Here is a 16,494-nt window from a genome sequence, read left to right as displayed (position 1 = left end):
CAATTTAGAATAATAATGATATATCATTTTTATATTATAACCAATCAATATAACATTGGTTTATCTAAAAAAAAATCAATATAACATTACCATCAAAGCAAAATGTGTCACAAGTTGAGCAAATTTTACACAATATTTTCCGGTGTTCAATTTAATTAGCCAACCATTACCGTTAGAAATACTCTAATGTTTGTTACATTTGGTCAACAAATAATAATAACATACCATATTCAAAATATAATCGATCAATATAGTCAATACTTTCGAAACAAAATATCTTAGAGCATCTCCCACCCTACAAAGTCCTTAACTAGTCTATATGACATCCCAAAAAAAAGTTAATAGATAAATTTAAATTTCGCTACTCCAATACAAAGCTCTTATTTATAATCATAGTCAACATTAGGCCTGGCAATTTGACACGTAACACGCTAACACGAAACGAAACAACACGAAAAAGATGGATATGAGTTTTGATTTTTGATACACGAAACACGAAAGTACACGAACATGAAATTACACGAAAGATTTCGTGTCGGATATGGATTTTCATTTTGGGTACACGAAATACACGAAAATACACGAAATATTTGTACATTATTTTTATTATATATATGTTATAATATATTATATATATATTTGTGTAATATATATATATATATATATATATATATATATATATATATATATATTTATGTACATGTAAATATATATTAGAGATACATTAACAAATTTGTAGAGAATTGTATGCAAGTATATATATATCATTCATATTCAGTAAAATTATTCTGGAAAATATATATTAAAACTATTTTTTGATTAAAATTATATTAATATTTTTATATATAATATACACGAAAAGTACACGAAAAATACACGAAACGATTCGGATCGGATACGGGTTTTAAATTAGGTACACTAAATCAATAACGGGCGGATACGGGTTTCACCTTCGAATATACGAAACACGAAAATACACGAAACGAAAGTATACGAAACGAAACGATCGCCACCTCTAGTCAACATCCTACTATTGATTACTCCCTTTGTCCCATTTAATTCTATACGTTTCTTTTTAACTGTTCGACACGCATTTCAATGCTCTTATAAAATATAGTTCCGTAACTTATTTTTGAGATTTTCTTTTTCTGTATAAAAATATAACATCTAAACTTTAATTCAGAAAAGAAAAATTTTAAAAATAAATTGCACAACTACAATTTGCAGCAGCATTAAAGTCCGTGCCGCGTCCCCGTCCCCCAATATATACAACTCAGGGGGACGGAGGGAGTATATTTTATGCAAATGTAGTAAGATTCTATATTATCTATTATTATGTTAAGCTAATGTATTTTGTTTATAATAACCTAAAATAATAATAACATACTAGCTATTTTTAAAATATAATCAAATATTATAACTCGTGCATTGGAACAAAATAAATGTGTTAAACGTCCAACAAATTTCACACGATATCTTATAAGACTAATTTAGCCAACAATATTAACCAATATATCATTTGTAAATGCTTTCACAAATTTAGCAAATTTTTATATTACCAAATTTTAAATGCCGTCACAAATTCAGTAAATTTTGTATAACCTGATGATTTAACTAATCATTTTTAACTAACCTTACTAATCCTCTAACAATAATTGTTAGCTAGGTACAGCATGCGTTGCTTTTTGTTTCGGCATGCATTTGGTGTTAAATCGTTTTCGACGAAAAAAGTTATAAAGACTTTAAAACCAAATACAATAGTTAGTGATGTGATCCTTCCTGACTATCTTTTTCTACATAATTAAATGCAAAATGTGTACCTAAAATATGCATGTTATGCATTTTGTGTACCTTAACTACTGATTGAACAAATTGTGTACTTTAAGTATACAAATATATGCGATGGGTGTATTTCTGTTAGGTTTTACTAACGTCCCTGAGTTTTCTTTACTTTCACTTTTCATCTCTTTATTCAATACTCCCAGACCCAATTTCACTCCACATAAGGCATTTTGTCAATGAACACATCGGCTGGTCACAAAAAAATTTAACCACAAAACAAATCAATTAATGGCCTTCATAAAGTTTAAGACTTTATATCAAAATTTATTTTGTTTTATATTTCTTTGATGATAACAAATAATATTAACTAATTAATTTTTTTAATTTATTTAATATTTTAAAATAATCAAAACTGAAAAATAATTTAATAATTCTTTTACACATAATTTAAAATTCTCTTGAACAATATTAAAATAATTTTATAATTCTTTTACAATATTCTGTTGAAAATCTAAAGTATTGAAATAATTATTTTCTCGAACCGCAAAAATATTTTCCTTGTATTGACTGTAAAAAATATTTTACATCATCTATTATCATATTAAAAGTTATATTCCATTAATAACAATTTAAAAGATATTTACTCCATTCTAAAATTATATTCACTTACACCTTCTACACATAACTTGAAGTGTAAAGAAGATACTTCTATACATTATTTGTTTAGAAAAAAATTCTAAAAAAAGATTTAACATCTATAATTTATTTTGATAAAGAAAAATTATGTATAGAGTTGCATTTTTTTACACCTTAAATTCCGCGTAAAAACTCAAACCACTATTATTTTAAAATAAAAGTAATAATAAAATATAGTCAGTCTCATCGACATAAAAGTCATACAAATTCTAAAAAAAAAATTGTTTTAACCAACCATTTAAGCACCGAAGGTGGTTAACAAATTCTACATAATTAATATTTTTTATGTGTCTCCTTAATTTATTAAAAAAATTTAGTAAGTCTTTAATTATAATTAAAATATATTTAAACACCTATAAAAAATATATTTAAACATTTTCATTAAGATAATATCTTAAAGTAGATTGTTAAATTAGTATTTTGACGGACTTAAATATTAAATAATTGCTCAATATGTCAAAAAAATATTTAGCACATTCACTAAAAATGTATTAATTCAAACACATTTGTTAATTATTTAAAAATCTATTTAATTAATAAATAATATTATTCAAATATAGTTTATATTCACAATAGAATTATAAATTAAAATATATGATGAACAATTAATATTAGTAGTTTAAACTATTGTTGTAATCTAGTTTAATATAATGGATAATATATTTTAGAAAAAGTTAAAATTTGGATATATAGAAATTTGAAGGAAAGTGTAAAAAAAATATTTTAACAATAAATTCAATAATTAGTTAAAAATTATAAATTAGCTCATGACAATAACCCAGAGTTAAAACTTCTTTTCGAAAACGCATTTTTTTTTCTTTTAGATATTTTGTTATTTTTTCTTACATTTAGAGTGAAAGATAAGTGCGCTCAAGTGGGAGAAGTAAAAGAAAAACAAAGCAATGTATACAGGAAACAATGTAAGCAGTTAACAGAGGTCTGTCAACTTAAAATTAACGGAGTACATGAATTGCTCACACTTAAATACTTGAGATACACAATGTGTTCAATTAAAAATTTAGGTACACAAACTGCATATGATGCATAGTTTAAATACACACTATGCATTTAACTCTTTTCTATATATATATATGGCCCATATTTTCTCGTTTCTCCCCACAATCCGTGGGAGTCTCCATTTGCTGAATATGGCCTCACCACTACAAAGTTTGGACCAAAACATCTTCTCTTCCGTCCAAAATTTGGTTACATGTGGTAACAAGGTTCCTAATTCCATCCCCTCTCAGTATGCTTATTTCCAAAACCCTACTGATTCTACTGCACTGCCCGGTGATAACATCCCCGTTATCGATTACTCTCTCCTGATCTCTGAGGACCATGATCAGCAAACCAAAGTTGTGTGTGAGCTCGGTAAAGCATGTAGGGATTGGGGTTTCTTCATGGTATGAATGTTATGCACCAGCAACTATATATTTAGTCATAAATCATTATGCATGCATGGCTCATATCTATATTTAGTCATAAATCATCCTCACGTATGCATGGCTCATATTTATGCATGGCTCATATTTATTTTTAGTTACAGGGTCTTGCTCTCTGGAAAACACGTTTTAATGTGAGAACACTGAGAACATCATTGTTTTGCGGCAGAACAATACAACATTAAAAAAGTAACATAAGTGCATAATAGTTGTTCTGCACTTTAACTGTTCTCACTTTTGAATCACTGCATTTAGCCATATATTATGTCGCTTTTGTTAGTTTTTATAGGGTTTTCTTGAGTTTCTAAGATTACTAGTTGAGGTTGATTAATTGACAGGTGAAAAATCATGGCATACCAGAGGAACTATATGAAGCTATGTTTCAGAAGTGTGAAGAGTTTAACTTAATGTCGGAGGATGAAAAACAAGAGTTTAAAATGAAGAAGGATGTCATGGACCGGATTAAGTTCGGTAGTAGCAATAATTTATCCTCTACACGAGTACGGTTCTGGAGAGATTATTTAAAACTCTTTTTACATCCTGATTTCAACTCTCCTCATAAACCCCAAGGTTTTAGGTATGTACCTTCTTCGACATCTTGCTTGCTTTTGACTTAAACTACAAGCAAGAATGTATATTCTTAGAGTAATATTGCTACGTCCTACCCTACGTCCCCAAAATAGTTAGTCGCAATAAATGTACATGTACTTGTTCCTGTACCTGTTAATCAGGTTCTGTCACTATGGTCATATTTAAACACTTTTAACGTAGTTTCAGGTACACATTTTTTTGAGATTTAGTTATATTTTCTTTTTTATAATATTTATACTCTTCTAAGGTAGTACTTATTAGCTGTCATTTTTGTGAACACTGATCAATCTTATAGTGCATTTTGTTTATATGTATTTTAAACGGGACATCACTTATAATATCGTACTTTAAGAGCCATCACATATAATACCATAGTTCAAAACCCGTCATAGATTATGTTAATCTTCCGTCAAATCTCTGTAACGCCATTAATAAAAGATAGATTCATCATGTTACCCCAATAACAACTCTATTAAATAGGCAAAAGAGTCGTTACTTAGGTAAAATGACGAATTTACCCTCATTTTTGTTAACAGCGTTACAGAGATTTGATGGAAGAACACAATCTATGATGGGTTTTGAACTATGGTATTGCATGTGATGGTTTTTAAAATACAGTATGACAAGTGGAGACATCGCCTACTAAACCGACGCTAAAAGCCTATACTTATAGTATATCCTACATTTAATACGCCACTTAACCGATATTTTGGGAGTTTTTTTATCGACGCTGAAAGTCTAGTTTGTATAAGTGAGGCGTACTCTATCTAAATTTATTAATATAGGTCTTATATGTCAATAATCTTTTATGACCACGTTGCTAATTATGAAATGAATTCGATAATAAAAGCAAGTACAAATAAGTATTTTAAAAAAGTAGAAATACAATAAAAGAAATCTAAATCTTAAAATTTTGTACCGTGAAACTATATTAAAAAGGTTAAAATACAACCTAATTAGTTTATGGAGACACTGTGAGAATTTTGAGTTAAAAGTAATTGTACTATAACTAGAAAAAGTGCTTGTAAAAAAATGTTGTTTTAGAAAGCTAGCTGTTTGGTAATTTTTTAGGTATTTTTATGTTATGAGTTATAGACTTATAGTATAAAAAAATAACATTTTTTTGAGGTTTGATAGTGAAATTTATGATAATTTCCCCTAAAAGTTAAAAGCATTTTTTTTCAAAAGCATGAGAGGAAATATTTTTTCTAAAAAACAATTGTTGAGCTAAAAACGGTACAGGACATGCTTTTCCTAATAAGCAATTTTGAGCTAAAAACGGTTGTTCTATTTTTTAATTTATCAAACAGTTTTTCGCATACATTTTAGCAAAACTATGTCGTCAATGCCAAACAGTACCTAATTTTGTTGGCGTAGGAATACTTATATTTTTATACTCGTTTTGAACAACGTATGTTGTAGTACGAGAACATTCTTACAAAATCAATTGCATATATTTGTCTAGTTTTTATGTATTAAACTCTGAGGAGCTTAATTATAAAATAATACAGTACTGATATCACTTATATGATGCACATGACAGTGAGACATTGCTGGAAGTTAGTACGAAACAAAGAGAAGTGATGAAGAACTTGCTAAGAGGAGTTTCAAAGAGCTTAGAAGTTGAAGAATCGTATTTATATAACCTTGCAGATATGGATATGGGGATGGACTTCTTTGCGATGAACATATACCCACCATGTCCACAACCTGAACTTGCTGTAGGTTTATCTCCGCATACTGATTTCGGGCTCTTGATTATACTCGCTTCAAATGAAGTCGCTGGCCTTCAGATACAGCAGAATGGGGTGTGGTTTAATGTTGATGTTCATCCAAACTACTTGATGGTTAACCTTGGAGATCATATGGAAGTACGTTTCCTAGACTTAACATATTTTTTTTTTTATGTATAGCATCGATCATGCGTAAAATTAAACATAAAATCACTAAAACTTTCACTTTTTATTGTATACAAAGTCAGCTGTTCCATAAAAGGCTAATGTTAGTAGCATATATCGAACACAAAAAAACCTCTAAATAACAAAAACTCGATTTAAATTTTGAGTTTTTCGTTATTTAAATCGTGTTTCTTCTGGAGCACCCATACATATACAACAAAAATTTAGAGTTAAACTATTCACCGATTTCTTTCTTCGTTTATAGTATGCCCTAACAATTGTATGTAGTACCGGACCTATATACAAACGGTTTTTCTATGGTGTGCCCAAGAGCACACGATAAGCATAAAATTTGATAAATTTCTCCTATTCTGATTTGCTTACATTCTTTAATAATGATGTATCCCGTCCGTGCATTTACAACCGCACCAATCAAAAGTATCCAGATTCATAGATTTTTAGTGATTAGTATATGTTCATGGGTACACACTAGACAAACCATATACAAATACCTATTCAGTAACCTTTTCATCACCATTTACATCAAACGAAATTTGAGTGTTGGTGAAGATTTCAGGTTTCAGCCATCCAAATACGTGCTAATTTTTTGCATTGCATATTGTTATTAATAGATATTGACAAATGGGAAGTACAAGAGTGCTGTACACAGGGCAACGGTGAACAGCAAGACTACCAGAATATCAATGGTTACTTTATATGGAGCAGAGGTGAATAAGCTTGTGGTTCCGGCACCAGAGTTTGTGGACGATAATAATCCACCAGCTTATCGGGGAATGAAATACGGAGATTATTTCATTGCCGACCAAACTAGCACTACAAAGGGAGTAACAAGTTTGGATTTGGTTAGGATCTGAAGACTTTGTTGTTGATTTACTTAATTTGGCCACGAATAAATTAAGCGGCCTGTATGTACTGTAAGTCTGTAAGACTATGTTTGTGATATGATTGATATAATGTTGGAAAAATCTATGCCATGAGTAGGGCTGAGCATTCGGTCGGTTCGGTTCAGAACCGAACCGAACCAAAGAAAAAACTGAAAACCGAATTTGACTTTTTTTTGAAATCGAACAGAACCGAATTACCATTCCAAACCGAACCGAACCAACCAAATTATTTCGGTTTCGGTTTTAAGAAACCGAATTTTTTTTAAAAAATCCTATTTAATTTGTAATTTACAATTTGAAATCAAAAACATCAATTAAAGTGTTCGAATAACACTTTGATTCATGCACCACCTGAAATAACAAATTAAAGTCGGAAAGTTTTAAGTTTAAGCTAAAACAAACAGAAGTACATCATGAGGAGTAACAGGACCAGGAGTCAGCTATCTAAAAGTAATCCAAGCTAATTAAAAGCGAAGACAAACCTGGGCACGGGAGAGAACTCAAAGAAGAGTTGCTGATGTGGAGTAGAGTAAATGAATCGGTGGAATCGTGGTCGTGGTATTTAGCTCACCGCGGCTTCAGTATTTGGGTTAGGATTAGGTGGGGTGGGGGTTTGGGATCAGAAACTTAGGCTACTGACTTACTGGTCTGGACATATCACATATGTAATAATATATATAAAACATATTTTTTTTTATTTAATAAAATTCCGGTTATTTCGGTTTAAACCGAAATATTAAATCCGAAACCGAACCAAACCGAACTTTATTTCGGTTCAAACCGAAAAATCGAATTAACCGAAATTCTGGAAAAGGGGAAACCAAACCGAACCGAAATTGTACGGTTCGGTTCGGTTTTTCGGTTTCGGTTCAATTTTGCTCACCCCTAGCCATGAGAAAAAGTTCCTGTTTGAAACCGCAACTTAAGAGCATCTCCAGCAGAGTCCTAACAGATTTCCTAAATATATAGTAAAATATGCAATATTTAAGAGATTACTACATTTTATTGAATGGGAACTACAATAGCATTTTCTATTTAGATTTCCTTATTATTATTATTATTATAACATTATATTCAACTTGTAATAAGTGAGAGAAAGGAGGAAAAGAGTGAGAAAAAGGAGAGAAGTGAATATTTTATTCTTCAAAATAGTATGAGGAATGGTTACATGATCCTTAAAAATGAGAAATGAAGTTGGCATCGTAAATTTTTAAGGAATTGCTAGGACTCTGTTGAAGTTGTGTTTTATGTCATATTCCCTATTATAATAGCTTAGAGCAACTCCAACAGCATCTCAACACATTCCTTAAATATAATATAAAATATTGGATTCCAGTGACTTAAGATAATAATAGTTATTCTTGCCTCCAACAATATTTCTTATATTCATTCTTTAGAGCAAGTCCAAGAGTGTCCTAATTCAATAGGTGAAGAGAGAGGACATGTTTGTTTTCAAAATTTATTACTAAAATAAGATTTAGGGGAGGAGAGAAGTTAGCTAAAGATAAGACATGGCTAATGGATGTTAGTGATTTAGGAATCACTAGGATACTGTTGGAGTGGATTATTTTCTCATATTTCTCATATTTTGGTTTAAGACTCCAAATAGCTAAGCTATTGGAGTTGCTCTTAGAACACCATATATGTAAGGAGTCATTTGTTAAATCTGGATCATATTTTCTGGATGAATGAAAATTCTGAATGAGTAAATATCTGGATGATTGTATTTTTGAATCATTTGTTAAATTAAATCTGAATGACTTAAAATTATATATTAAATTTATTTAATAATTATTTTTATTAGAAAACAAGATTTATAATTGATAATTCATTAAATTAACATGAAAAAAATTTACAATACAAATTTCTTATCAATTATCTCTATATAATAATAAATGCATTTCTTTTAAAATAATAATCGATGTGTTAATATATAAGCCACTATTTTATAAGATTCAAATATTGTTAATTAAAATTAACTATTTATTTTATTAATTTTATAATCATAAATATATTATAATATAAGATGTTATTATATAAAGCAAATATATGTTAAATTAGCACACATATTCATCAACACACTTACACAAGCAAGGTATATGAACCATCCAGCGAAGTTATGTAGCCTCTTTCGTCCAGCGAATTTTCCAGTCGTTCAGTTGATTTACGACAGCAACAAACAATCTGAATAGCTAACCTTTTTCTCGTCCAGCTATATCTGTCTCGTTCACTCGTTAACAAATGAGGCCTAAGCTGCTGGAAATGCTCTAAGCACCTCATTGCGATGTTTCCGAACCTTGGTCCATTCATCTTCTATGGTGATTTTTTTTATTGAGTTCTCACGGTTGGATGAATTTAAAATAATAATTTAGGCATTTCATTGTTGTTGCAGAGAATAATAATAGTTTTTTTCTCAAAAGCATGTGAAAATTATTTAATAAATTTGAAAGCAGTTTTTTCGAAACACGGCTTTCAGCTCAAAAATTATTTTTAAGAAAAACATGTATTCCCGTGTTTTTGGAAAAACCTGTTTTTCACATTTTGCATTAAATTATCATACTTCATTTCATTATCAAACCTCATCAAAAATATTATTTTTATATATTATAACTCAAAATATGCAAATATCAAAAAAAATATGATATCTACAACATCACCCAAGATGAAGTTTGGGTGAAACTAAGTGGAGGTCCGATCCGACTGAACTGTGGTTAGGCGTGAATTGCCGTCACTTTTTTACGATTACTTTTTCTAACAGCACAACAGTTTTTACGGGCACTCCCATGAATACCCCTTAACATGATAAGTGATCACCTTAAATTTTGTGTTGGATAATTTTATATTATGCGTTATTTAAAATATAATAATAATAAGTAAATTCGATATTTTAATTATTTTAGTGTTGAAATTGATCTTTGTTAAAAAACAAAAATTAAAATACTTAAGTTGATCAAATAATATATCCTACCGACTTCTATCCTCATGTCAATTCAAGTCTATTTTTCAATTTTTTTTTTGAAATAAAAGATGTATTCCATTAAATACTTCGAAATATCCGCCAACAACGTCTCAAACAAAAGACAAGACATAATAATTTTGAAGTTGTTTAAAGCACAAGGTAATTTAGCCCAAGCCAACTTATGGGCTGCCTTGTTTACTTCTTCCTAGCTTCATCAACTAAAACATTTCTGTACTCTCAAGATACACTCGACAACGTTCAATAATGTTATCGAACTCATGAATTACTCTGCATTTCACTGCAGTCGCACAGAGCATTGAATCGCTTTCTACAAGATTGTTATGGTATTTCCTTGGTCCCGTGTAGTGCTTCCAGCACCTCCACCGCTTCTGCTTTTAAAACTGAAACAGACCCTTCAACTCGCATGCTCTTTCATTGGGTAAATTGCCCCGGTGGCCTCTTAGAACCATTCCTATATAAGAAGTTGTCACTGGCAAAAACAGATGCATCAACGTTCATCATGGAATTTTTCTAAGATTCTGATTTAAAGCCTCTTATTCTAGTGCCAATTTTTTGATGTAGGAATTTGATAAAAAAAAAAAAGAGGTTCGTTGTCAGAATGATGGTCAGAATTAAGTAGAGCTTGGCATTGATGAACTGTGTTTACAATTACATTTCACAAAACAGTTTATTAATGTATAAGTTCACTCGTACTTGATCAAAAATGTTTATATGTCAACCTGTATAGTACTATTTGCACAACAAAGCCAGGGGATCTGCATATCATTCCCCGCAATATAAGCTAATTGATATGAAACCTTTTAGAATGTGTAGCAAGACGTTTGATAAACCAATCACGCAACGACGAATACATATTAATGCATCAAAATTTAATGATAAGTAAGCAAGTGACCATACTGATCACTGGATAGCCATTATTTTGGTTGATCCTGAATGTGAGCCCCTCTTATTTCTCATCAAACGCCTCAGAATTTTGGTGCACTGAGTGGCCATTTTCTTGAGCTTCACTCTGTTAGACCCTCCAGGGCTTTTCACCACTATTTGTAGCTGCTTTTCCTGCAAACCATTTTCATTTTGTTTCACGACAATCTTAGGCTGCTTCAGTTCCTCAGTAAAATGCTGGCCAAGAGTATGCCTGCCTTTTATTAGTTGCTTCAAGCTCCTGTGATCACAGTTTTCATCTTCCGCTTCCTCACCACCCGCGTTTTGCAAATTTTCTTTTTCTGATAAACATGAACTCAGACTAGATTGATCCGATTCCTGCTCGCAGTTCAGTGGCTTTCGGGTTCTCTTAGACATGGTGAGATCATACCGAAATTTCCCCGGATTACATTGGCTTCCCATTGGCTCAAAATGTTTTAAGTGTGTTTTTGGATGTCTAAGAAAATGGGTGGAGTTATAAGAATCAAAATGACTTGAAATGGATGAATCTGTGGTTATCAAGGTTTGCTTAGTGGTCAATTATAAAAAGGGTTGTTGAGTTTAAGAGCTTAAGAAATAATTAAAGGTGAAATGTCTCGGTTTAGATGGTGTAACATATTGCTACCCTAACAAAGAAATGTCACACCAGATTACACAAGTTTCCTAACAAGTGCAACCAAAATTTCGATAGCCATAAGGTCACAACGGTTCCAATGTTGCATATTGACTACTGGCAAGGAGCTGTTGGTATCAAATTTTCTCTAATTTTCATTAAGATATAAGAAGATCCACACACATGACACATGTTCACAACAAACCATAACTCTTATTTACAGTCAAATAATCACGTTTAGGTTCATTTTTCACTACCCAATTTTTTTACACTTCTTGGCATAATAAGCGCGAAAAATATGTTAGTATCAACATATATCACACTTCTTGACATAATAAGCGCGAAAAGTATGTTACTGTCAACATTTATCACACATCGTAAAAATACTGATATTTCAGAATTCACCACTCGATATCGTTCATATATTCAAATAAATAAAATTGTCAATTTTTTTTAAGAGGGTGATTGTAGAACGAGGGAAAGGGAAGGAGAACCTGGGAAGGTGATCACATTTCTTTTTTAGCAAGGTAGAATTATTAGTTTCATTTCAATTGTAGTTAAAATCTCTCTTACTAGTTTAGTTGAGGAACTGGTGGCCCAATTCTCTGGGCTGGACCATCTGCAAGTAATTAAATTTGCCGGTTGTTGAATAAAGTAATGGGGGATCTACATAGTAATATCTACTGGTCTGGACTAGGTAAGGCAAAAAAATGTGCTACAATCTTTTTCAAGACTTTCTGGATACTAAACAAGAAGGCCCACTACAACCGAGACCTTAAACTCACATTTTTAGTTTTGAACTGAACTATGCATACACAACAAGTTAAAATGTACATGCACCATATCCGATGTACTTTTGTTGTTATGTCACTAGATTTCTTCGACGTTACACAGCATTACAGCAGCAGTACAGCAGGAGGAACCTATTTCTCCATTGGACCACTCGAGTATATCTACTTGCAGAGATACACTAGTATCTTTTGCTGGAAAAATGGTGCTTTGGTAGTCATGCTGCAATAGTGTGATATCCGAGTTTGCGGAAAGCTGTTTGGACTTTTTGCGCTTCGTAGAAAACGTATTTTTCATAGATATTTTTCGAAATTTAGATCGGAACAGAAATATAGAAATTAAATTTATGTTCAGAGAAAATATTAGAAAGGAATAGTATGGTTAAACTTAAAATAAGTGATTCTTTCTTAAAGTAAAAAAATGAAATAGAAGTTAGAAGCAAATTAAGACTTATAAGTGATTAAGTGTTTGAGAAAGAAGTAATGGTCAGGAAACTACACTCTACAGTGTAATGCATCTGAATGCAAGATGTGGGGGGTGTTTGTTTCCGACTTAAAAGTTGAGCTTCTGGTTTTATTAGTTGAAAGCACTTATTCGTACCGTTTGTATAAAAAGTCAGGAAGCGCTTATAAAAAGCTATGAATGCTAGCTTTTTATCGGGGCTTCTACTTATTTACCAAACATTTTAATCACTTATAAGTCTTAACTTGCTTCTAACTTCTATTCCACTTTTTAATTTTAAGCAAGAAGCATTTATTTTAAACTCACCCAAACGGCCCTAAATCTAGATTTCTCAACTTCTTATAAGCGATTCTTCATTTTTTACACAAACAGTACAAATAAGTGTTTCTAATTTATGAATCCAAAAGTCATGCTTATAAGCCCCTCCCAAACACCCACAAAGTATGATTTATGTTTCTTCCTGTTTTCGGTTCGATTTCGATTTCAAATCGATTTTTTCTCAATCCTAGACACAGCCATATAATGAATGTATAATATACTCCTAAATCATATGATGTCCATTTATTTCAAGTTATTCTGATCCTTAAAACAAATTATACTTTATTTTTTACTTAGGTTTGAACATATCAATAAACTTTTTTTAATATCTATGATTGCTTCAGTTTACTTGATTTTCTGATTATATATGTACCTGTTTTTCAATATGTCAATTCATGTACCAAACTTGGTTATTATTTCTTGTCTTGTTACAATATTAAGGTATCATTGTTACAATCTACGTTACATTATGTCTTACATGCAAATATTAAAAAAAATTCTCCCTCCGTCCCTCGTATACGTTTGGAATGGATATGGAGACAAAGAAAAGTGAATAAAGTTGTGTAAAGTAATGAGAAAAAGAAAGAAAAGCAGGTAAAATGATGAGACCTTAACTATGCTACTTGAATTTATAATAAAAATGATTTATTCGATAAATAAACTAATACATAACTTATTCGCAAATCAAAATTCATTGATCACAATTTTATGTCAAGAACAATTACAAACTCTAAAAAAATTATCAAACTCATCCGTTGTTCCGGGACATCCGAATTCGACTCTGTCTTTGTCATCCTCAAACAAATCAAGACAAGTTATCGAAAGTAGTAAAATTCACATACGAGTCCACAGGAGTAACGCATTCATCACTAAAAAATTCGATCTCCCAACATTATTTTGTTGAAATAATTAAAAAATGGTGGGTACAGCTATGTAATGAGTGTAAAATATACTGTAAATCATATGATGTCCATTTTCTTCATTTCATTCTCTTGTCCTTGTTCCATAACTCATGAGCTATCTATCTATCCAGAGAGGTATAAATATATTTTATTGAGTTGAATCTTGTCGGTATTAGCTTGTAGCCTTCCCTTGTACTTAGCTTCTCTCTGCAGATTGCATGTGAGAATATTTATTGGCTTATACTCCCTCCGTCCCACCCAATTGTTTACATTGGGTTTGGGCACGGAGGTTAAGAAATATGTATAAAATAGTGAAAAAGAGGAAGAAAAGTGGGTGAAGTGGTGGGACCCATCGATTTTTAATATATAAAACAGAGATAGTGGAGTAAAAGTAGTGTGAAAAGGAAGGAAAAGTGATAAAGTGGTGGGACCCATTAACTATTTTGAGAAAGTTTTGTAATGTAAAGAAATGGATGGGACGTCCAAAAGACGTAACGGTAAAGAACTGATGGGACGGAGGGAGTACCATATTTTAGTTATAATACTAAAATAAAATAATATTATCCCCATTCCTCTTTTCTGTCTTTAATATTTGTCTCTTTAAGACTTTTTCCAGGATTATGATTAAAAATATCTGTAAAACAGGGCTAGATCTAGGGTGAATAATTCAGGATTTAGTAACGACAATATCCCGTTGTTGAAACGATGAAATACAGATGAGCTTCCAGTAACAGGATTTTGAATCGGATTTTCCCAGGTTCCAACATTTTTTAATAATTTTTTGACATTCCATCTAATTTTTTATTGTTTCAAAATTTATTACAATAATAAATTTTTATAATATAAAAACCAACAACATGCTATTTTATTAAAATATATTAATATTTTAATATTAGGACATAAGATAATGCATGTTGTTGGAGAAGATGTATGTTTATCGTGTTCTAGTATATTATATTTTATTATATATTTAACACTTTTCGTAGGACATTAGGGCTTTAAAATGATCCACTTAATATCAGGTACCCCTCTCATTAAGTATCGAATCATTTATTTTTAGTTTGTCCAGATTTGGGTCCGGAATCATTTTATTCGGATAGGGTTAATTATCTAGTTGGTCACTGAAGAGGGCTTAATGTATCAAATTGGTCACTGAAGTGTCAAGATGGTCACTAAAGTTACTATAAATATCAAACAAGTACCCCGAAATATGAGTTCAAACAGTAAAAATATTATTTACAGAGTTTTACACATTATTCTTGAATGTTACCATAATCAAGTGAAAGGTTATGACTTCTAGTAATTATGATAATATATTTAGATTTTATCAAGTTTATTTATTATTTATTTGTAATTAAAACAAAGAAAATAACTATATAATAATAAATAAATAATAAATAAACTTTATAAAATCTAAATATATTATCATAAATACTTGAAATCATAACCGTTTAGTTGGTTGTGGTAACATTTAAAAATGATGTGTAAAATTTTATAAATAATATTTTTATTGTTTGAACTCATATTTTAAGGTAATTGTTTGATATTTATGGTGATTTTAATGACCATTTTGATACCGTTTTCACTTCAGTGACCAACTTGATACATTAAGCCCACTTCAGTGAACAACCAGATAATTAACCCTATTCGGATATAAATTAATCCTGGGTATTTCAGATCCGGATCTGAACCGAGTATGATCCAGTATCGTATTTTCTATATTTTAACCAGGTAGTTTATGATCCATCGAATATGAGGCAGATATGATCTACTAACATTATATATCATTATTATTTTAATAATTATCATTTAGTCTAGGTAAACATACTATTATAAAGTATAATAATTTTAAATTAAAATTTATAATTATATGTTGGTATATTAAATATATATACGAAGATATAAGTATTGTCACATTATATCAATCATATTTTATAAAGATATAAACTTACATAAGATATAAAAATTTAATAAAATGATGACTGTTTAATTACATTACAAATGTGATGAATTTGAAATATATTATGTATATTAGTTTGAATCGAATATCAACCATAGATCATATTCGAGTATTAAGGTAGGATCATATTATGAAAAGTTATATGAGACCGAATCTGAGTGGGTATAGGTGTGCTCATATCCGGGATCATATATTATACGGGCTTAATTTTTCTGTCAGAATTAGATCATTTTTA

The 16,494-nt window shown here is 30.5% G+C and overlaps 2 protein-coding genes across 2 annotated transcripts; one reads left to right on the top strand and one right to left on the bottom strand.

The window, feature by feature from the left end:
• Nucleotides 1-3,626: 3,626 nt before the first annotated feature.
• Nucleotides 3,627-7,284, top strand: LOC108201226 (2-oxoglutarate-dependent dioxygenase 19). The gene is made up of 5 exons (XM_064085121.1): nt 3,627-3,881; nt 4,259-4,391; nt 5,048-5,099; nt 6,055-6,382; nt 7,042-7,284. The coding sequence occupies exons 1-5, from the start codon at nt 3,627-3,629 to the stop codon at nt 7,282-7,284; spliced, it is 1,011 nt and encodes a 336-aa protein (XP_063941191.1).
• Nucleotides 7,285-11,194: 3,910 nt separating this feature from the next.
• On the bottom strand, nt 11,195-11,638 carry LOC108202282 (uncharacterized). The gene has a single exon (XM_017370670.2). It carries the CDS (start codon nt 11,636-11,638, stop codon nt 11,195-11,197), a length of 444 nt encoding a protein of 147 aa, XP_017226159.1.
• Nucleotides 11,639-16,494: the final 4,856 nt, after the last annotated feature.

Source organism: Daucus carota, chromosome 9 (genome assembly GCF_001625215.2).
Source record: "Daucus carota subsp. sativus chromosome 9, DH1 v3.0, whole genome shotgun sequence".
Taxonomy (NCBI): domain Eukaryota; kingdom Viridiplantae; phylum Streptophyta; class Magnoliopsida; order Apiales; family Apiaceae; genus Daucus; species Daucus carota.
This window is presented reverse-complemented; position numbering and strand designations above follow the sequence as displayed.